Source organism: Oryx dammah, unplaced genomic scaffold (genome assembly GCF_014754425.2).
Source record: "Oryx dammah isolate SB20612 unplaced genomic scaffold, SCBI_Odam_1.1 HiC_scaffold_2, whole genome shotgun sequence".
Taxonomy (NCBI): Eukaryota; Metazoa; Chordata; class Mammalia; order Artiodactyla; family Bovidae; genus Oryx; species Oryx dammah.
The window spans coordinates 68,766,233-68,788,219 of NW_024070186.1; the positions used below are offsets into that span (position 1 = coordinate 68,766,233).

The 21,987-nt window shown below is 39.9% G+C and overlaps 1 protein-coding gene across 2 annotated transcripts in view; it reads right to left on the minus strand.

Moving 5' to 3' along the window:
* Window positions 1–21,685, minus strand: part of ZMAT3 (zinc finger matrin-type 3) — a 39,579-nt gene extending 17,894 nt beyond the window's left edge. The window contains exons 1-2 of one of the 2 annotated variants that reach the window (XM_040231528.1): window positions 21,464–21,685; window positions 16,710–17,036 (exon numbers count right to left, since the gene is read on the minus strand). In XM_040231528.1, coding sequence (XP_040087462.1) covers window positions 16,710–16,979 — 270 coding nt within the window. In that variant the 5' untranslated portion in view covers window positions 16,980–17,036; window positions 21,464–21,685. The remainder of the gene's footprint in view (window positions 1–16,709; window positions 17,037–21,463) is intronic. The other variant, XM_040231518.1, reaches the window with a different exon arrangement.
* Window positions 21,686–21,987: the final 302 nt, after the last annotated feature.

Sequence of the window (21,987 nt, forward strand, 5' to 3'; positions counted from 1 at the left end):
TTGGAAAAGAGGTAGGAGCTGATACACACAGGGAGCTAATTGTGTATGGTTTTGTCAATGATATAGACCTTGGACTTTAGAGGCAGGAGGAGGCTCTGAAGGGTAAGCATAGCAGTTACATGACTGCATTGCATTTAATAAAGATCATAAGAAATGGGAAGATCGAAAAAAGAGCCTAGGGAATGAGGCGTCCAAAGAAAAGATATTGAGGATGTCTGGTTAATGAAGTAAAATGGAGACCAAACAACCATGGCATTATGGAAGTCTATAACAAGGTGTTTCAAAAAAAGAGTCTAATTAGATACATTATAACCCAGGATATTTACTTTCAAGTATTCCAAACAAAAGCATACATTTGAGGAGCTACCTATAAGAACAAAAGAATGGGAAAGACTAGAAATCTCTTCAAAAAAACATACATAAAAGGATCTACCTATGACAACAATAGAATGGGAAAGAGTAGAGATTTCTTCAAGAAAATTACAGACACCAAGAGAACATTTCATGCAAAGATGGGCACAATAAAGGATAGAAATGGTATGGAGCTAACAAAAGCAGAAGATATTAAGAAGTGGCATGAATATGCAGAAGATCTATACAAAAAAAAATATCTGAATGGCCCAGATAACCACGATGGTGTGATCGTTCACCTAGAGCCAGACATCCTGGAATGTGAAGTCAAGTGGGCCTTAGGAAGCATCGCTATGAACAAAGCTAGTGGAGGTGATGGAATCTCAGTTGAGCTATTTCAAATCCTAAAGGATGATGCTGTGAAAATGCTGCACTTAATATGCCAGCAAATTTGGAAAACTAAGCAGTGACCACAAGACTGGAAAAGGTCAGTTTTCATTCCAGTCACAACGAAAGGCAATGCCAAAGAATGTTCAAACTACCACACAGTTGCATTCATCTCACATGCTAGCAAAGCAATGCTCAAAATTCTCCAAGCTAGGTTTCAACAGTATGTGAATCGAGAACTTCCAGATGTTCTAGCTGGATTTAGAAAAGGCAGAGGAACTGGGGATTAAATTTCCAACATTTGCTAGATCACAGAAAAACCAAGAGAATTTCAGAGAAACATCTACTTCTGCTTCCATTGACTACACTAAAGCCTTTGACTGTGTGGATCACAACAAACTGTGGAAAATTCTTTAAGAGGTGGGAATACCAGACCACCTTACCTGCCTCCTGGGAAATCTGTATGCAGGTCAAGAAGCAATAGTTAGAACTGGACATGGAACAATGGACTGGTTCCAAATTGAGAAAGGAGTACTTCGAGGCTGTATATGGCCACCTTGCTTATTTAACTTATATGAGAAGTACATCATACAAAATGCTACAGCTATGAAATTAAAAGATGCTTGCTCCTCAAAAGAAAACCTATGACCAACCTAGACAGCATATTAAAAAGTACAGACATTACCGACAAAGGTCCATCTAGTCAAAGCTATGGTTTTTCCAGTAGTCATGTATGGATGTGAAAGTTGGACCATAAAGAAATCTGAGTGCTGAAGAATTGATGCTTTTGAACTGTGGTGTTGGAGAAGACTCTTGAGAATCCGTTGGACTGCAAGGAGATCAAACCAGTCAATCCTAAAGGAAATCAGTCCTAAAAATTCATTGGAAGGACTGATGCTGAAGCTCCAATACTTTGGCCACCTGATGGGAAGACTGACTCATTGGAAAAGACCCTGATACTGATCAAGACTGACGGAAGGAGGAGAAAAAGGATGAGACAGAGGATGGAATGATTCAGTGGCATCACAGACTCGATGGACATGAGTTTCAGCAAGCTCCTGGAGTTGGTGATGAACAGGGAAGCCTGGAGTGCTGCAGTCCATGGGGTTGTGAAAAGTCAGGCAGGACACTTCGACATGACTGTTTGACCAAACTGACTAACTGACCTATGAGAACTGTTCGCAGAAGGACTGTTTGTAACCACTGAAAAGTGGAAACAACTTAGGTGTCCAACTACAGGATAATGAATAAACTGTAGTCTGTTTGTACAATGTAACACTATACCATGATTAAAATACAAATACTAGGTCCTGTGTGACAACAAAAAAGATTCTCATAACAAAATGCTGAATAAAAAGAACATATTGGAAAAGAAGATACGTAGGCATAATCACTTTAATATGAGCATTAAAATATGAAACCACTACATTTTAGGTAGGAAGATATATATGTAGCAAAAATACAAAAAAGTGGTGGGAGGGGAGGTGGGGGACAAAAATACCAATTTAGTGTAGTGGCTACCTCTGGGAGCATAAAAGCAGCTCAGTTCAGTCAGTCAGTCGTGTCCAACTCTGCAACCCCACGGACTGCAGCATGCCAGGCTTCTCTCTCCATCACCAACTTCCAGAGCTTGCTCAAACTCATGTCCATCGAGCCGTGATGCCATCCAACCAAGAGCCAGTAATGCCATCCAACCATCTCATCCTCTGTCATCCCCTTCTCCTCCTACCTTCAATCCTTCCCAGTATCAGGGTCTTTTCCAGTGAGTCGGTTCTTCCCATCAGGTGGCCAAAGTACTGGAGCTTCAGCTTCAGCATCGGTCCTTCCAATGAATATTCAGGACTGATTTCCTTTAGGATTGACTGGTTTGATCTCCTTGCTATCCATCCAAGGGACTCTCAAGAGTCTGCTCCCGCACCACAGTTCAAAAGCATTAATTCTTTGCCACTCAGCTTTCTTTATGGTCCAACCTTCACATCCATACATGACTACTAGAAAAACCGTATCTTTGAGTATTCAGACCTTTGTCAGCAAAGTCACGTCTCCGCTTTTTAATATGCTGTCTAGGCTTGCCACAGCTTTTCTTCCAAGGAGCAAGTGTCTTTTAATTTCATAGCTGCAGTTACCATCTGCAGTGATTTTGGAGCCCAAGAAAAGAAACTTTGTCATTGTTTCCATTGTTTCCTCATCTATTTGCCATGAAGTGATGGGACCAGATGCCACGACTTTTGCTTTTGGAATGTTGAGTTTTAAGGCAGCTTTTTCACTCTCTTCTTTCACTTTCATCAAGAGGCTCTTTAGTTTCTCTTCTCTTTCTGTCATTAGAGTGGTATCATTTGTATATCTGAAAATTTTGATATTTCTCCCTGCAATCTTGATTTAAGCTTGTGATTCATCCAGCTCAGCCTTTCACATGATGTACTCCTCATATAAGTTAAATAAGCAGGGTAACAATATATAGCCTTGACGTACTCCTTTCTCAATTTGGAACCAGTCCGTTGTTCCATGTCCAGTTCTAACTGTTGCTTCTTGACCTGCATACAGATTTCTCAGGAGGTAGGTAAGGTGTCTGGTATTCCCATCTCTTGAAGAATTTTCCCCAGTTTGTTGTGATCCACACAGTCAAAGGCTTTAGTGTAGTCAATGAAGCAGAAGTAGATGTTTCTCTGGAATTCTCTTGTTTTTTCTGTGATCTAGCAGATGTTGGCAATTTGATCTCTGGTTCCTATGCCTTTTCTAAATCCAGCTAGAACATCTGGAAGTTCTCGATTCACATACTGTTGAAACCTAGCTTGGAGAATTTTGAGCATTGCTTTGCTAGCATGTGAGATGACTCAACTGTGTGGTAGTTTGAACCTTCTTTGGCATTGCCTTTCTTTGTGACTGGAATGAAAACTGACCTTTCAGATGGGAGCAGCTTAGTTGGGAAAGGCACAAGTTCAATTGAACTGAACCTAGATGACTCTAGCTTTTCATTCTAGAAGCTACATGACAAATACACATGTCCATTATATTATTTCAAATATATTTTATGTCTGAGGGGCTTCAAAATGATTTTAAAACAGCAATAACAAAAAAAGGAGTGGTTCTACCAGGTCAGGACAGAGAAGTAACACTGGATTTGAAAAGATACAGATATAACAGATATAAAGAATAACCTTGGTAAGAACCACTTCAGTAGAGTAGTGGGGGATAAAAGACCACATGAAGGGAAAGAATGGGAGAGGTGAAAATGGAGACAACCAATATAGGCAGCTATACGGACAAGTTCTACTACAACATGGAGCAGAGAAACAGAGTACAGAGTTAGAAGGGGAAATGAATCAGTAGGAAAAAAATTTTAAGATGGCTTAGGCTTGTTTGCATGGCAACAGGAGGAAGTCAGTAAAACAAAAGAACAGATATGCAGGAACTACAGCACAGTTACAGAACCACAGTCCATAAAAAGGCAGAAGAAAATGAGGTACACAGGATTACAGGAGGGATCAACCTTCGATAGTGTCAGGCATTTAATTCCAAAGCAGTATCTACAGCGGTATTTGAGCAAATATTGCATCTATACATTAATGATAACAATGGCAACTAACAGTTTTGAGCACTCATGTGACAGGTGGTGTTCTAAACACTTTATCAGTATTATCTCATTTAACCATCATGAAATCTCTATCAAGTAGGTAAAATTATTGTCCCCATTTTACACATTAGGAAACTAAGTTCAATGATTAATCATCTACCCATGAGTTTTCAGATAGCTCCATAGAGGCTGCCTAGATTTGCATTTCTCCATACATCCTCCACAAACATCACAGAACAATAAGAAAAACAAAACACAATATCCCTGCCCTCCATACAACTAGAAGTCACAGAATGCCCAGACTCCAAAATAACAGTAAGTAAAAAAGAAAAGACATCAAATCCCAATGAGTAATCACTCATGCTCCTGCCACAAGCCTTCACAGTAAGCGAGAGCGTCCAACAAAAACTGAAGGACACAGAGAAGGAGCTTGCAGCTAGATTATAAAGTGAAGATTGCTTTATAACCACCACCAGAAAAAGTAAATCCCCCAGTTTTATAAATATTAAAGCATGATCCAGCCACTGACTGCTGGACAGGGACTTAAATGTACACATGATCTGAAGTGGCTATCTTCAAAGTGGCTTTTAGAGGAGAAAAAGGCAAAAAGGAAGGGAAAGGCACCCTTTGGCAACAAGCAGGTGAAGAGGAAGAGAAGCAAAATGAGAAAAGTTAGCATCCTCAGGACAAGAAAGAACAAAGCAAAATTCAGAAGTCAGGAGTTTCCAGGTGGTCCAGTGGCCAAGAATCTGCCTGCCACTGTAGGAGACACAAGTTCAGTCCTTGGTCCAGGAAGATTCCACATGCCTCAGAGCAGCTAAGCACATGTGCAACAACTACTGAGCCTGCACTCTGGAGGGAGCCCAAAGCCACAACTACCGAAGCCCGCACATTCTAGGTCTTGTGTGCCACAGCTAGAGAGTAGCCCCTGCTCACCACAACTAGAGAAAGCCCTTGCACAGCAACAATGACCCAGTGCAGTCAAAAGTGAGTTTTTTAAAAAAAATCAGAGGACATACAAACACTCTCCTGACCACCATAAAAAAAAAAATTATTAAAGAACTCGACTTTGCTACAGTGATAGAAGAGGTTGCCACTGAATTATGAATCTCATAAACTACCCAAAACCCACATAATGAATACACAAAAAGAAATCAATTATACACAGTTACAAAAAAATACATCTCAGCAAATGAATTACACCTCCAAAACAAACAAAAAGAAACAAAAGAAAACAATACTCCAAACAGAATTAAATACATATTCAAACAAAACTTTGAGGATATTTAAAAAAAAATAACCTTGAAACAGGAATTCAAAATGTACAAAGAAAAATTAGGCAAAATATAATGAGAAATGAAGTGAAGTAAAGTTGCTCAGTTGTGTCTGACTCTTTGCGACACCATGGACTGTAGCCTACCAGGCTCCTCCTCCATGGGATTCTCCAGGCAAGAGTACTGGAGTGGGTTGCCATTTCCTTCTCCAGGGGATCTTACCCAACCAAGGGATCGAACCCGGGTCTCCAGCATTCCAGGCAGATGCTTTAACCTCTGAGCCACCGAAATGAAAAGGATAATTAAATTCTAGAAAGTAAAAGGTACTTATATCCAAAATGAGGAGTAAACCCAACTATCAAAGAAGAATAGACTCAAATTAAAATGTAGTAAGAGGTATTGAAGAAAGATGGAAAAGCAGTCAAGAAAATAAAAATGATAAAAATTTAAAGGGTCAAGAGAGGAAGCAACAGAAGTAGAAGACAAATAAAAAAAGAATGACTTATATAAAACTGGAGTCCCCAGAGAAGAAAAGCAAAATCAAACAATCAAACAGAACTAACACTTGAAACTGTAATTATTCAAAAGTGTCTAAAATTGTCCAAAAGTAAATGAAGATCTAAATCTACATATTGAAAAGGCATGCCAGGTATCTGGGAAAGTCAATCCAGAACAATCAAACCTGCAGTCGATCTTTTAAGCTGTATGAGACTTCAGAGAAAAGAAAAAAAAGTCCTCTTAAACTCTCAAGGCAAAAAGATCAGATAACTTGCAAAGGCAAAGGAATTAGAATGGCGTCTACAATACACAAAGCAAGGCAATAATGGAACAGCCTTTTTTAAAAAATAAAGGTGTGAACCAAGGATTTTATGCCCAGCCAATATTCCTGTATCAAATGTAAAGACTATAAAAAATATTTCTAAATACACAAGACCTTAGGAATTCAGTACTTAAAAGTCACTCTTGAAAAATCTATTAACACTTCATTCACCCAAGAAATGACTGGGGAAACCAGCAAAAGGACTGATGTTAAGTATTTTCAGGTATTTAAATTATCCATGCTGGGAAAGACTGAAGGCAAAGGCAGGAAGAGAAAAGGACGACAGAGGATGAGATGGTTGGATAGCATCACCAACTCAATGGACATGAGTTTGAGCAAGTTCTGTGAGTTGGTGATGGACAGGAAAGCCTGGCATGTTGCAGTCCATGGGGTCATAAAGAGTTGGACAAGACTAAGAGACTGAACTGAACTGTATCAAACACTAAAAAGGTGAAGATGACAGTGAAAGATTAATGTTTAAATATACATTATGACACAATGGAAATAATGCAACAAAAATGGCAAAAGGAAAGTAGAATAAGCTCATTGATTCTGTAATAGGCAACAGCTGGGATACCATTAAAAACTGACAAATCAGATAGTAAAACAGTAAATAACTGAACAGGTTGGTAAAATCATATAAAATAGTGTAAATAAGAAGAAAATGAAAAAGAAGTACAAGAGCTGATATAGTGTGACACCTTTCTAAATATACCTTTTGCACAGGTGTAGACCACTCCAGTACTCTTGCCTGGAAATTCCCATGGACAGAGGAGCCTGGTAGACTGCAGTCCCTGGGGTCGCTAAGAGTCGGGCACGACTGAGCGACTTCCCTTTCACTTTTCACTTTCATGCACTGGAGAAAGAAATAGCAACCCACTCCAGTGTTCTTGCCTGGAGAATCCCAGGGACGGAGAAGCTTAGTGGGCTGCTGTCTATGGGGTCACACAGAGTTGGACACGACTGAAATGACTTAGGAGAGAACAAACACATGGACACCAGGTGGGGAGCAGGGGTGTGGGATGAATTGAGAGATTAGGATTGAAATACATACACTATTGATACTAAGCATAAAAGAGATAACTAATGAGAACCTATTGTATAGCTCAGGAAACTCTGTTAGTGCTCTGTGGTGACCTGAAAGGGAAGGAAATCCAAAAAAAGGAGGGATATATGTATACATATAGTTGATTAACTTTGCTGTACAGTGGAAACTAACACAAAACTGTAAAGCAACTCTACTCCAATAAAAATGAATTAAAACTCTAAGTAAATATACCTTTTGTATGATTCTGACTTTTAGAATGATATTAACATTCTACAGGCTTAGAAAAAGAATCAAAGTCAACAAGAATTGGGGAAGACCCAAAGTGAAATAAGTACAAACAAAAATAAGCCTAACTGTATGAAAAAAACAACATGACCACACCAAAGGAGTAGGGAAGGAAAAAACTATTCACATAGTCAGTCTGAAAGTATCTCTCCCATAATACTAACTAAGCACAAAAAGAAAAATTACTTTACAAAGGACAACACTAGCAGAGCAGCATCTTTGTAACCTGAGTGACTTTGTAAAATAGTATTGTGACTACACACTATAATGCTAGACACCAAAAGAGCAAGACATAAATATTACCCTCTCATTAGTATGCTTATTTTCCAAAAGGACATAGATTATCAATCCCAGAATTATTTTATGTGTACTGTGAGTGTGTATGTGTTTGTGTGTGTGAATGTGTGTACTGGGTATAATGATACATATATAACTAGCTCTGTCATAAGAAGATCTAGAAGCAATGACACTCGAGTACCAAAAGGCACACCCAACACTCAGATTTTGGTCTCTAAATACCATTCTCCAATTAAAAAAAACAACTGGTTCCTTGAAGAAATGGTTGACATGGGGAAGGTACCAAAAAGTCTTGGAATACTTTGTATTGTCAAAAAGTAAGGAACTACACAAAAAATAATGGGGACATGTCAAATGAACATAAGCACCAGCCTGAAGAGAAACACACTGGTCAAATGTGAGACAGTTAATACATCAAAATAAATTATAGTTAAGTGTTTATATCCCTGAATTAATATAAGAATCTACAATCCACAGTGATACTAATTATTTGGAAAAGTTCTTCATTAAAGTAAAATTCTAACTATAAATATAGAAAGAATGATTGAAGCAGAAAAATCACCATTTGGCAAACACCACAGTAATAATTACTGCAGGGAAAAATCATTAATAGATGCTACTATCACTATTATGTACATCACTATGTAAAAATAGAATGAGAAATATTCACATAGTCTCAAGGTATCTCCCCATATGATACTTATTAAACATAAGAAGAGAAACAGTAATTTTACAAAGGAGAGCCCCAGCAGGCACCACCTTAATCAGTGATCAAAAGTTAACAGCAGCAGTGATAGAAATATTCACATCAAGTCCTTTTCAATATGAAAAAATGGGAAAGGCATAACATCAATTCTGTGGTATTCCTGTCCAAAAAAACCCACACAACCTGAATTCAGTCATGAGAAAACAACAAACAAACCCAAATTGGATCATTCTACAAAACAACTTCTCAAAAACTGCAAGATAGTAAAAAGCATAGAAAAATTTAACCCATCCACATTAAAGAACACATAACACTACATGCAAAAATTTATCTAGGATTGAATCCCTGAACCAGAGAAAGGACATTAGTAAACAACTGATGAAATGTAAAAGGTCTGTACGGTTTTTCCAGTAGTCATGTACAGATGTAAGAGTTGGACCATAAAGAAGGCTGAGCACCAGAAAATTGATGCTTTTGAATTATGGTGCTAGCGAAGACTCTCGATACTACCCTGGAATGGAAGGAGATCAAACCAGTCAATCCTAAAGGAAATCAACCCTGAATATTTCTTGGAAGGACCAATGCTGAAGCTGAAGCTCTAATGCTCTGGCTCCCTGATGCAAAGAGCCAACTCACTGGAAAAGACCCTGATGCTGGGAAAGATTGAAGGCAGGAGGAGAAGGGGACGACAGAGGATGAGATGGTTGGATGGCATCACCAACTCAATGGACATGAGTTTGAGCAAACTCCGAGAGGTGGTGAAGGACAGGGAAGCCTGATGTGCTACAGTCCATGGGGTCCCAAAGGGTCAAACATGACTTAGCAACTGAACAACAACAAAACAGTCTGTAGAGCAGATAATATTGTTGTTATCGGTATTGAGTTCCTGATTTTGATAACTATATATACCGTCTGAGCCACCAGGGAAGTCCAACAATACTATAGATATATAAAATATTAAAATTGTGGGAATCTGATGAGGTACATGCAGAAATTTTTAAGCATTTTATACAATAAAAGTACTCACATTTAAAAGTTAATAAAATAAAGTAAAAGTTGCCCAAAGACACAAATAAATGCCAGAAATGAGAACAGTCTTGTCCTAGAGTCCATACCACCCTGCTCCACTGCACCTTAGGACAACTAAACACAATTAAGGACTCACTCAAGTACTAGGAGCTGTGCTAAATGCTTTATACCTACTAACTTGCAGGTATGATAAGTATCATCATTATCACCATCATCTTCATGAGGCACAGAGAAACTAGGGTATATTTCTAATACCATACATCCAGTAAGTATTTCATACTAGAACTTGAACACTAGTCTGACCCCAGGATATGTTAACTAATATCCTATAAGACAGATGCTAGAAAAGAAAATAATGAGAAATCAATATACCCCTAAAAATTAAAGATATGATTATCAAAATTTAAAAAATTCAACACAGCATTAGAATTCAAGAATACCTCTCAGAAATTCAATAAAAGGGAGAAATAAGAAATATGAAGAATCAATCCAGTTAATCCAAGATAGTGCTAATACAATTACCAGGGGAAAAAAGAGGACTATAGAGAAGAATATTATCAAGGAAATCGTATCAAAGAAAACTCCCCAGAGCTCAAGAGAAATGAGAGTATGCAAACTGAAAGGATCCGCTACGGCTGACAGGGACAAAGGAATGAAGACCCAGACCGAGACAGACCCGTCATTGGGAAACTTCAGATACCAAGGATAAAAAAGAAAGCCTAAAAACTTCCAAAAAAAAAAGCCCAAAATTAAAGTGGGTCACCCACAAGAGAATAAGAATCTGAATGAGATTTCTCTTCAGCAACACTAGGAAGACAAAAACAAAACAAAACACACAGGTATACATGCATACACAATGCAGTATAGCTTTTAACCTTTTTAGGAAAATAACAGTCAACCTGGAACTGAACTGTCAGGTGTGAAGTTATAATACAGACATTTTTAGATACATAAAGGTATCTCAGAAAAACATTATTTCCCATTCATTACTACTTCACTTTAAAGAGAGAGAAATGTGCTGTAATATACATTTATATTTATCCTTTCTTCCTTCAAGTAATGTGAAGATGTACTCCAACAAAACAAGACCAAAAAAAAGAACACATGCATATTTAGAAAATGGCAACCTAAGCCATAGATGGACCCCACTCCAGTACTCTTGCCTGGAAAACCCCATGGACGGAGGAGCCTGGAAGGCTGCAGTCCTTGGGGTCTCGGAAGAGTCAGACACGACTGAGCGACTTCACTTTCACTTTTCACTTTCATGCATTGGAGAAGGACATGGCAACCCAACTCCAGTGTTCTTGCCTGGAGAATCCCAGGGACGGCGGAGCCTGGTGGGCTGCCATTTATGGGGTCGCACAGAGTCAGACACAACTGAAGCGACTTAGCAGCAGCAGTAGCAAAAGCAAGCCATAGAGCAATGAAGAGAAATTCAAAACTAACAGCTGTGCTGCAAACTCAGAAGGCAACCAGTTGAGAATGGAGCAAGAAGACAGAAGGATCTGGGGGCAAAAAGGGGATTCCACACAATATATAGAGTGATCAAGAGTTTGGAGGGGAAAATGAGGATATGATAAAGATATATCATGTAAGAAAAAGAAGGGGGAAAATGAAAGCAATGAAAAACTACTGGAAACAGAAAAAGATATACAATGAAGTCATGATCCAAATGTAAAGTATCTGGTTCAAATTAGAACAAGAAATCAGTGGGTTTCATGAAGATAAGTGAAATGGATTATAAACAATAAAAAGAAAGATTAAGAAGCTAGTAGATTTTTTCACAGAGAAGGCAATGGCACCCCACTCCAGTACTCTTGGCTGGAAAATCCCATGGACAGAGGAGCCTGGTAGGCTGCAGTCCATGAGGTCACTAAGAGTCAGACATGACTAAGCGACTTCACTTTCACTTTTCACTTTCATGCATTGGAGAAGGAAATGGCAACGCACTCCAGTGTTCTTGCCTGGAGAATCCCAGGGATGGGGGAGCCTGGTAGGAGGCCATCTGTGGGGTCGCACAGAGTCGGACACGACTGAAGCGACTTAGCAGCAGCAGCAGCAGCAGATTTTTTTAAGGCATAAGAATCTTCTATTTTTTTTAAGAAAGTGTGAGAAACTCAAGGAAAAACAAAAAGCTATTTCAAAGTTATAATACACATCTGAAGGAAACTAAAAGGGAACGATTTTGAGGAACTGGTGACTTTCAAGAAAGAGCCATCCATTTGAACATCTCTTTAAGTGGTATAGAACCACAACATTGGAAACAGAAAGAAAGAAATAGCTTTGCACTGAACAACATTTCCCTACTAATGATACAAAAGCTAAATATCAATTTTTAACATTTGAGTCAACTTGCAAGTATCAAGCATAGGAAAGTTAATCTGATTATAGAATAAACAAAAATGTTATAAAACTTGATGTTGTCAAAATAAAACTAGAGCCAACCCACGATGGGAGGCAGAAAGAATAGAGAAGAAAAGATAGGGCATACCTGTGGAAGTGAGAACAGGTGATTACTGCTTTTCATTATAAATCTTTTATTCTACAGGCATTATTTTGAGAAAAATATCTTCGAATGTTTTAAGGGGTAAGCTGTTACCAGTGCAAATGCTACAAAGAGGCTAAGTGAGAAGGAGATAGATTTCACCTCTAATGTCACAGATAGCCTTGAAAAGGACCATTTCACTAGAACACAGGAATGGAAACCAGAGTATGGTGGGTCAGGAAATGAAAACTTACAAAGTATATCCAGCAGAACTCTAAGGACAGAAGAAAAGAAAGATTGCTAACAGAGGAATTAAAAGGAAAGGGAAGGTTGTTGTTGCTATTTTTATTGACATGGGGGAAAAAACCTGAGCATATTTTTAATCTGATTGAGGTGAAGAGGGGATGATAGGTGATGAAATCCAGAGTACAGGGTGAGGAATCAGCCTTGTAGAGAAGAAAGGATATCTATTGTGAAATGCAAAGAAACCAGGTAGGGAGGGGGCTTCCCTGGTGGCTCAGCAGTCAAGAATCTGCCTGCCCTTTGTCACAAAGAGTCAGACATGACTGAATGACTAAGCGTGCAAGAGGTAGGCAAGATGAGACAGGGAAGCAGAAAGGTGGTGAGATCCAGCTAACAGGGTCACAGAGAGCTTCTGTCTACCAACAAAGTTTTTGACCACTCTCAGTACACTGCAAGTTCAACTGGAAAACAATCATATGGGAAACTTGGCGGCGGGGGGGGGGGGGCCTTAAAAATTAGCTGACATTAGAGATTATGCCATCCAAAGCTGGCATCATCCAAAGCTGGGTGATCAACGTAAAAATGTATGTGCCAAAATCAGTACTTTAAATTTGGGGATAACATCAGCTGTATCCTCTGAATTATGAATTAAGGTCACTATCTTCTGTATTTCAATTCTAGAACTACTTTTTTCCCCTGTGTTCTGTGTTTTTCAAATTAATCTACTTACTATGGTAGGTTGTTGTTTGGCTACTAAATATTACAAATAGAAATCTATGTTGTTGACAGATTTTTAAAATGTACCTTGAATAACCAGTTCTTTTTCAAACGAGTTACATGAATTAACAGGGAAAAATGGTTGACGTTAATTCAAAATATAGAGGCCTTAGCAAAATTTATCCAATGCTTTTTGCTTTTTAAATTTCTATTAATGACCTTCTATCCTAAAGTGATTCTTCCTCTGGGCAATTATGCTGCTGAAACAGTATTATGTTACTCCATGTCTGGCTTACCCTAAGTAACCTGAAGCCTACAGACAGATTTTAATAAAATGAATACATATTTTTCCTCCAAAGGTTTGACTTTAAATTATAACTAAAGTCATCATTTTGAGACCACAAAAATATGTACCATCATTAAAAATGAAACAATAGCAAAGGGTATTTTGAAGCAAGCTGACTGGGTTAAAAAGTCCTGGGAATAGAACTAAATCTGTGATGACCACTGGATATGCAAGGGTCATCACTAAGGCAGCCCCAGTTTAGGAACACGAGGATGGCAGGGGAAAATCTCAGTGAGCTTAAAGGGAAGTATTTGTTGAGCAGTTTCCATTGTGTGTCCTGGATTACTGGAGCATGATATGGGCAGTCTCTACCGAAACACCACACAAACCAGACTGAAGGCTGTTTACAATACCCTGGGCAACCTGAAACTTTGAGATTTCAACAATGCCATCAACTGACTAAAACGTTCTGAGTAATGTAATCAACTGTGATTTATGACCTTACATGAATGTGTTTCTAGCTTATAAATAGGCTACCACTGATCCCTTTTATCTCACACATAATCAAAATAATGAATCTGTGGTCTTGTCTTGGTATCGGTCAGTATCAAAAAATTACAAAGCATGTTTTAGAGTTGAAATAAAATTTTATTTCCATCATCTCATCAGCCACCTTGCTGTATCAATCTATAATCATTGCCATTCTGCCTATTTCTGGTCCTCAGTAAGCCTTACTCATTAGTCTTACCCTTGTCTCTAGAAGACTTCCTAAATCACAGCCTATTCGTGTACCCTTGGTATAGTCTTCGATGTATCTTTCAGGATAACATTTCTATGCTTTTTTTCTATATTGGTGCACCCACATATGTTGTGTTCACACTCTGCTTATTTATTATTCTGATCTACTCTTTGATCCACACTTTCACATGCTGACATTTCTCGCAGGTTGAAATCCAGATTTCAGTTCTGGATTAGCTTTCTTCTATGCTATCCTAATGAAACTGCTCTGTACTTTTATACATGAACTGCTTGCTTTGTTTCTTAGAGGAAGAAAACTTCTTCCCCTAAGAATTACCAGTAACACTGGTTTCATTCAAATCTTTGCTTCTGAGCTCTTAAGAACTGGCTTTTATTACACTCAAACTTTTAGTTTTCTATTGTTCCACTCTCTAGATACCAGTTTGCTTCTTCTCTACTCTACTTTTCCTCAGTTCTTGGCTGCTTAAATTGTTTCTAGAACAGGCTGTCCTTCTCCAACTTTTCCACTTAAAAATTCTGATTATCTAAAATTTAATTCCATTTTCTTATATTTTTAATTCATATATGCACTGTATCACTGAGGAAGATGAAATTAAGTATATTTTACTCATCAGCTAAAAAGTTCAGCACACACATACAAACAAGTGTAGAAGAAAAGAAAAAACCTAAATAAATTCTGGTTATCTTTCTTACCTAGTTTAAGCCTTATAATCCAATGACTCTGCTCAAATTGAACTCTCTCTATGAATAACCAGAAGCATCCATCACTGTCACAAAGAGATATTAGGAAGGAAAAAGGCAGGAGATGTATGTACAGTCCATGCACATATATTTAAATTACATATTGCCCAAGAGTTTTCCCTCATAAAAGTAAACAACTTTTCTGTAAATGGTACTTACATGTGTATATGACACACAATTAAATTGCTCCCAAGTTAATGGTTTAAACAGCTAAAAATCAAAACTTTAGAAACCAGGCTTGATTTTCATGAGTCGTAGACCATAAAACCAAACATTCCACAGAAACAAATGAAGACAAAAGCTATTGATAGCACTGTGTGTTGAATTTGACATGGATCATCCTAACAGACCACAACCGAAAAGTACAACAGGCAAAAGAACCCGTGTCAAACCATTGTCATGGGAAGTGATACACAGAGGGAATGAGAGTAGGGGATGGGGACAAAGAAAGAAATGTAAAAAAATAAATCCAGAAGAGGCTTTTATGAACCAATAATGATCAAAGAGTAAGACACGACAGAGCGACTAACACACTGGTCAATGACCAACAGCCACACTTGCCAAGATCTGGATGATATAATTAACTCTTTGCGTTGGAGGGCCAATTAAAGCCAAACAACAGGAACTCCATAAAAGTAACATGTCTTCCCCTAAATCCCAAAGAAAGCAATTCACCATTAAAATGTCTCTGATGTACAATCACAAAGTGATGCAATTAGCCACCTTGAAGATCAACCCTAAACAAAACAGCAAAGACTTACACCCAGAGTAAATGAAAACTTGAAGGAAGTTACAGAGGCACAACAGGAGAAACATCTTCCTAACAGTCAGCCTTCTAACATATCGTCCTATTGTTTCAGATATTCATGTAGAGAATAAAGAGTCAAATCAATGATGACCCAGAAAACATATTTTCATGCAATGGTATTTGGCCTCAATAGCTTCTTGGATCTCTTTTCTCAAAAAAAAAGAGGATATAATTTTATATACACAAAACAATCAAGAAACATACCTGTGTTTTCCTTAGCAATGACAGAGGTCAAAAGGAAAAGCTAAAGATTCATAGACAAAGAATATTCTGAACTGATACAAACTGCATTAGCTGGAAGAGAATATTTATAAAACTAATTCTTTCAGACAACTTTGACACTGAATTGAGTATGGTACACGATACTTCAAACACCTGATCTCCTTAGGACCACAGGTTCAAACATGCACAAGTGATTTTATTTGCCTAAAACAACAGATGGCTTCCCAGGTGGCACCAGTGGTAAGGAACCTGTCTGCCAATGCAGGCAATGTGAAAGATGTGGGTTCCATCCCTGGGTTAGGAAGATGCCCTGGAGAAAGGAACGGCTACTCACCCTGGTATTCTTGCCTGGAAAATCCCCTGGACAGAGAACCCCGGAGGGCTACAGTCCATAGGGTCACAAAGAGTCAGACGTGACTGAAGCAGCTGAGCACACACGCACACAAAACCCCAGATAAACTGATGCCACACAGCTAAGTGTAGGAAGTTGAAAGAAATCTCATTCCAAGAAAAGTGATGTTTTCTTTTAAAGCAGCAACACTGTGCTTTTAGCCAAACAAATACTTAGCCATCTTATTATTCCAGGCACAAATGGTCATTTCAGAGACACCTGTGAATTGAGCAAAGCCCTGAAATGTTCTCCCACCAGATGCTTGATTTTTCTTTTCTTCCCTTACCTGATAATGAGCCTGGGCTTGCTGCGCTGAGTTCAAGGTGACATTGCAGAGCTTGCAGTACAGGGGCTTACATAGCTCCTCCAGGGCACTGTCTGGTTCCCCTCCCTTAGGTGGCTCTTCTTCCCCAGCCAAAGGCAAGGAAGCCTCCTGCCCAAAAGGTTTCTGCGGTGGAAGCTGCAAGGCTCCTGTAGACCTGGCGGCCACTGACATAGGAGGAGAGGATGAGGGCCGCTTAGGCGGAGGAAGCCCGGCGTGTTGCAAGAGGATCATTGGGTAGAAAAGCCTTGGGCATCATCCAAAGGATGAGGAGAAGTCGGGTCTTCAAATCTGAATCAACAGCAAATATTGGAAAAAAAAACTTAAAATGTGTCATCAGCAATATGACATGTAAATAACCACATCATAGGTTCCTTCCTCTACTTCTCCAAACCATCTTTGAGACTCCCTTTCTTTTCCCTCATTCGGCACATTTCCCCCATCTGTTAATCCACATTGACACAATGCTCTTCCACTGAGAAGAGCTTTATGGATTTGGCTTGATTGTGCCTGGCACAGCTCCAACTGCAGTCCCTCTGGCCCATGAACATTAATAGCATTGCATCCATGGCTAATTAAATCTAAAAGTCACATGACTGACATGAACATCAAAGGTCACCCAGTCCAGACCCCTTCCCTCAGGCACACTTAAAACACTCTTGATGATAATCATACATAGTCAAAAAAAAAAAAAAAAACACCACCAGCAGAGAACCTTAGCAAATATCCCCTTTTCATGCAAACTAGTCTTTCCATCCAAATAATATCAAAAACAGTGAAATCAAGAGTGTCACTGCTCAAACTACTGCAAACATGTCTAGAACTAGCTTAACTATCCAAGAACTCTATATATCTAATAGCTAATATTAGACATATACTCTGATATCTTGGAAAAACTGTTGAGTCACTAAATGTGACAAAAATAAATAAACATGTACCTTCGGATCAACTAGTGAAAAGTGAAAGTGAAGTCGCTCAGTCGTGTCCGACTCTTTGCGACCCCGTGGACTGTAACCTACCAGGCTCCTCCGTCCATGGGCTTCTCCAGGCAAGAATACTGGAGTGGGCTGCCACTTCCTTCTCCAGGGGATCTTCCCGACCCAGGGATCGAATCCAGGTCTCCCGCCTTGCAGGCAGATGCTTTAACCTCTGAGCCACCAGGGAAGCCAACTGCTGCTGCTGTTGCTGCTAAGTCTCTTCAGTCGTGTTCGACTCTTTGCGACCCCATAGGCGGCAGCCCACCAGGCTCCCCTGTCCCTGGGATTCTCCAGGTGAGAACACTGGAGTGGGTTGCCAATTCCTTCCCCAATGCATGAAAATGAAAAGTGAAAGTGAAGTCGCTCAGTCATGTCCGACCCTCAGCAACCCCATGGACTGCCGCCTTCCAGGCTCCTCCGTCCATGGGGTTTTCCAGGCAAGAGTACTGGAGTGGGGTGCCATTGCCTTCTCCAGGGAAGCCAACTAGTAACACCAAAATAATTGATCCAAGGAATCTTCAAAGTGGAGGTTGCAAACAAACAACCTGAAGGCCACATGCAGCCACAGATGTGCTCTGTTTGGAATATACAGTGTTTCATTTTGCTTTCATTTTTAAATTGAATTGGTTGTCAACATTTCAAAATCAAAAGATTTGTGGCTCCTCTTGATAAAAGGGGGCTCTGACAACACTTGGACCATAGTCCTACCTGGGCAAGAATAGCTAGTTAGTATTGAGAGGCACTGTCCTGGGTACCCAAGCTTGTCTTCTCTAGGCCACCTCAAGTGCCCACTCAGCCTGCTGCTTCTATTCATATTACATGCCTGTGCCCCACAGCCTCAAGCTGAAGACCCCACCTCATGTAGCCTTAGATTGTATTCATTAGTCTCCTATAAAATCAGAGTATTTTCTTTCTCTCTCTAGAGGTAAATTTTGAGATAAGGATTTTAATTTGGGTTAGTTGGAATCGTGGAAACTCAAAGCACACAGTGTGGTTCATTTTGAGATACTCAAGATTAGAAGTTGCCATCTGGGTCAGAGGCAGGAGAAACGGGTAAAACTGAAGTGGGACTGGAACATATTGGGTCTTTTCTGAGGGAAACAATAGAGACTATATGGGAAAGCAAATAGTTGAAAAGACTGAGGAACTAGAATTATACTGGGGCCCTGGCAGTATGACCCAGTACCCCACTGGATGCTTACTTCATGCACTATTTGATGCAGGTAATTTTCCAGGCCAGAATAGCGGAGTGGGTAGCCTTCCCCTTCTCCAGGGAATCTTCCCAACCCAGGAATCAAACCCAGGTCTCCTGCACTGCAGGTGGATTCTCTACCAGCTGAGCCACAAGTGAAGCCCAAGAATACTGGAGTGTGTACCTATCCCTTCTCCAGCGGATTTTCCTGATCCAGGAATCGAAATGGGGTCTCCTGAATTGCAGGTGATTTCTTTACCAACTGAGCTATGAGGGAAGCCCCTAACCCTGAGTATCTCAAAATGAACCACACTATGTGCTTTGAGTTCCCACGATTCTAATTAACCCAAATTAAAATCCTTATCTCAAAATCCTCTATTCCTTCCACTTTCAATACTATTAAAACCTCTTTTTGGTCAATAAAATATAGCTATTTTAAGTGCCAAAATTTTCCATCTGCAATAGAAAAGTATAGGTTTTTTACAATAATAGATTTACTAAAATCAACCAAGAACAATTTTGAAAAGTTAAGTCTCTTTTACCACATTTAATAAGTATCTACACCTGTAAATTGCAACCAAATAACAGTTTTTGTACTAAATTCAGGCTCTTAGAGCAGGAGAGGTTATCAGTGCAATGGGAAAACAATGTACTAAATAGCAAAGTACATACATCATTAGTCATAGTACTCAACAATATTTCTCATTAAGCATAATATTTAGAAAAACAATAATGTTATTTTATTCTCAAGCATAAGTATGTTGTCCATACCTCTGAGAATATTTTTTAAAAAGCAGTACAGATTTAGAACATTTAAAAAGTCAGGTTCTTATAATCACATTATTCCTCTCAATTAAACCAAGTGAAGACATTCAGAAAGCAAAGGCAAATACGGATATTTTAAAAAAGAAAACTATGGGGACAAAGACCACTTTTTAAAAAGTTTACCTAATCATGACAATTAGTAATATTAAAAGACTACATATACCACCTGTACAGAAACAAAAGGATACCAAAGTGCCAATGACAAGCTGCCAGCTCAGAGAGAAATGGTGAAGGAGGATGTTAGAACATCTGGATAAAGGAAATAAGCAATATAAAGAGAAAATCAAATGTTACCAATGGCCTAGACATGTCTGGACTTGTTTTATAAAAGTTCACTCCCACTTGAGGAAATACCAGCATGTGTCTCCCCCAGCTACAGGCTTCCATCAAAATAAAGGCCTGATAAAATCTCTTGAATTGAAGAAAAAATTCTCATACAGTACAGACTTACCCATTATCACATTTTACCTTTTAATGTTTACAGAATAGCTAGATAGTCCAAAATTCTTTCTTGTAATATTTAACAATCAAAATGATGTCAACTCCCCCAAAAGTATCTATGCAAGACAATTACATCAGGTATTACTATACTTGCAAAAAAAAAAAAAAAAACTAGCATAAAATAAAAATCTAAAAACGAAGCCTTCAGTGAAAGCAGATATGGTGGAATATAAAGAGGTTCAAAGCATATAGGACTCAAGTCTGTTCAACTATTGCATTAGATTAAAAGAAACTAACTTGATGCCTGATGTAAATAAAATATTCCTCAGATCATAAAAGCCATTCAATTTGATGCTTGAAGTAGCATAAATGAAGGATTTATGGTGGTTAATGTCCTGGTATGGAAGGGGTTGAGGGGACAATAAAGAAAACCAAAGCTTCTCAGTCTACCCTGTTTAAAGAAAAGGAATGATCGTGTAGCATAGTTTTCATGATCGAACTGGGGCCTACTCTTCACATACTGCATTAAAGACAACCACTTTCTCATTTGGAGAAATCTTCGGAGGAAAGAAAACACAATAAGGGAACAGGTTTTACTAGCATCTCAGGAAACTAAGGAAGTCTGTAACTGGGGATTCCGAAAATGAGGGAAAGACGGTGAGTATTATTCAAAGGTCATCAGAACACAGCGAGAAGGAATGAGAAAGGAAAACAGAACAATAATCAGTTGTAAGGTATATCACAGAAGGAAGACCCAAAAGAACGCAAGAACCTGGGAAGAAGAGGCCTTGGTGAACTGGTGAATGTTCTCCAGTCTCAGTTATGACGGGTCCGAATCCTAGGAAACCTTTCACGTATTTGAATCACAGCTACATATACTTCAGCATCGCCCACATATATCTTAAATTTCTAAAACGTGCATGCATACATAAGAGAGCGCACTCACATACACATACATACACACACACATACACGCACACACACACACACACACATACACAAACACGCACGCACGCACCTCAATCCCGTGAGGATGCCATCACGAAAGATGGAATCCCGGGTCTCCCACGGGGCGGGGGCAAGAGCTAGGGCCAAGGCAGCCGCACGCCTAGAGGATCCAAACAGTACACGTGAAATGCTTTAAAAACAAACAAATAAATAAAAGCACTGCAAGCTGGTCACGTGGAGGGCAGGTGGAAAGACCGCACCGGAAAGGAACTGCTAGCCTGGTCGCTCCGGTGCTCGTCCTAAATGCCCCGAGGCTCGCGATCGCCCGCACTTACCGGAACCCCCGGGACGCGCCGGGAGTCTGGGCGCCGCGCCTGCCCCGGACGCCCGCCGCCGTCCGTCCTCCACGCCCGGCTCGGCCCGATTCTACTCCGCCTCCCTCCGCGCAACTTTCTCGGCTGGCCCGGCAGATCCCCCTCCACAGCTGAAGGCTGACTGTCAAAAGTCAGTCCAAACGGACCCACAGGGAAACAGCTGCAGGAAGTGACTGCGGAATCGGCAGGCGGCGGAGGAGGAGACTGAAGGCGCCGGCCCGGCGTCGCCAGTGCGCATGTGCTTGGTGGAGCAGGGCCCGCGGCAGCGGCGGAGGCTCCAGCACGCTGGGAGGGTGGGGTGCGCACCCGGCAGGTGCGGGGACTGTGAGCGCAGCGGCTCTGAGCAGGCGTGAGGAACAAAGGCACGAGTCACAGGGAGGACGCACCACCGCCAGCCTTAAGAGTTTGTTCATCCTATAACCTGGAAAGTTGATCCAGAGCAGAAAGCTGGGCAGAGTTTTCGCAACTTTCATCTCCAGTCACTG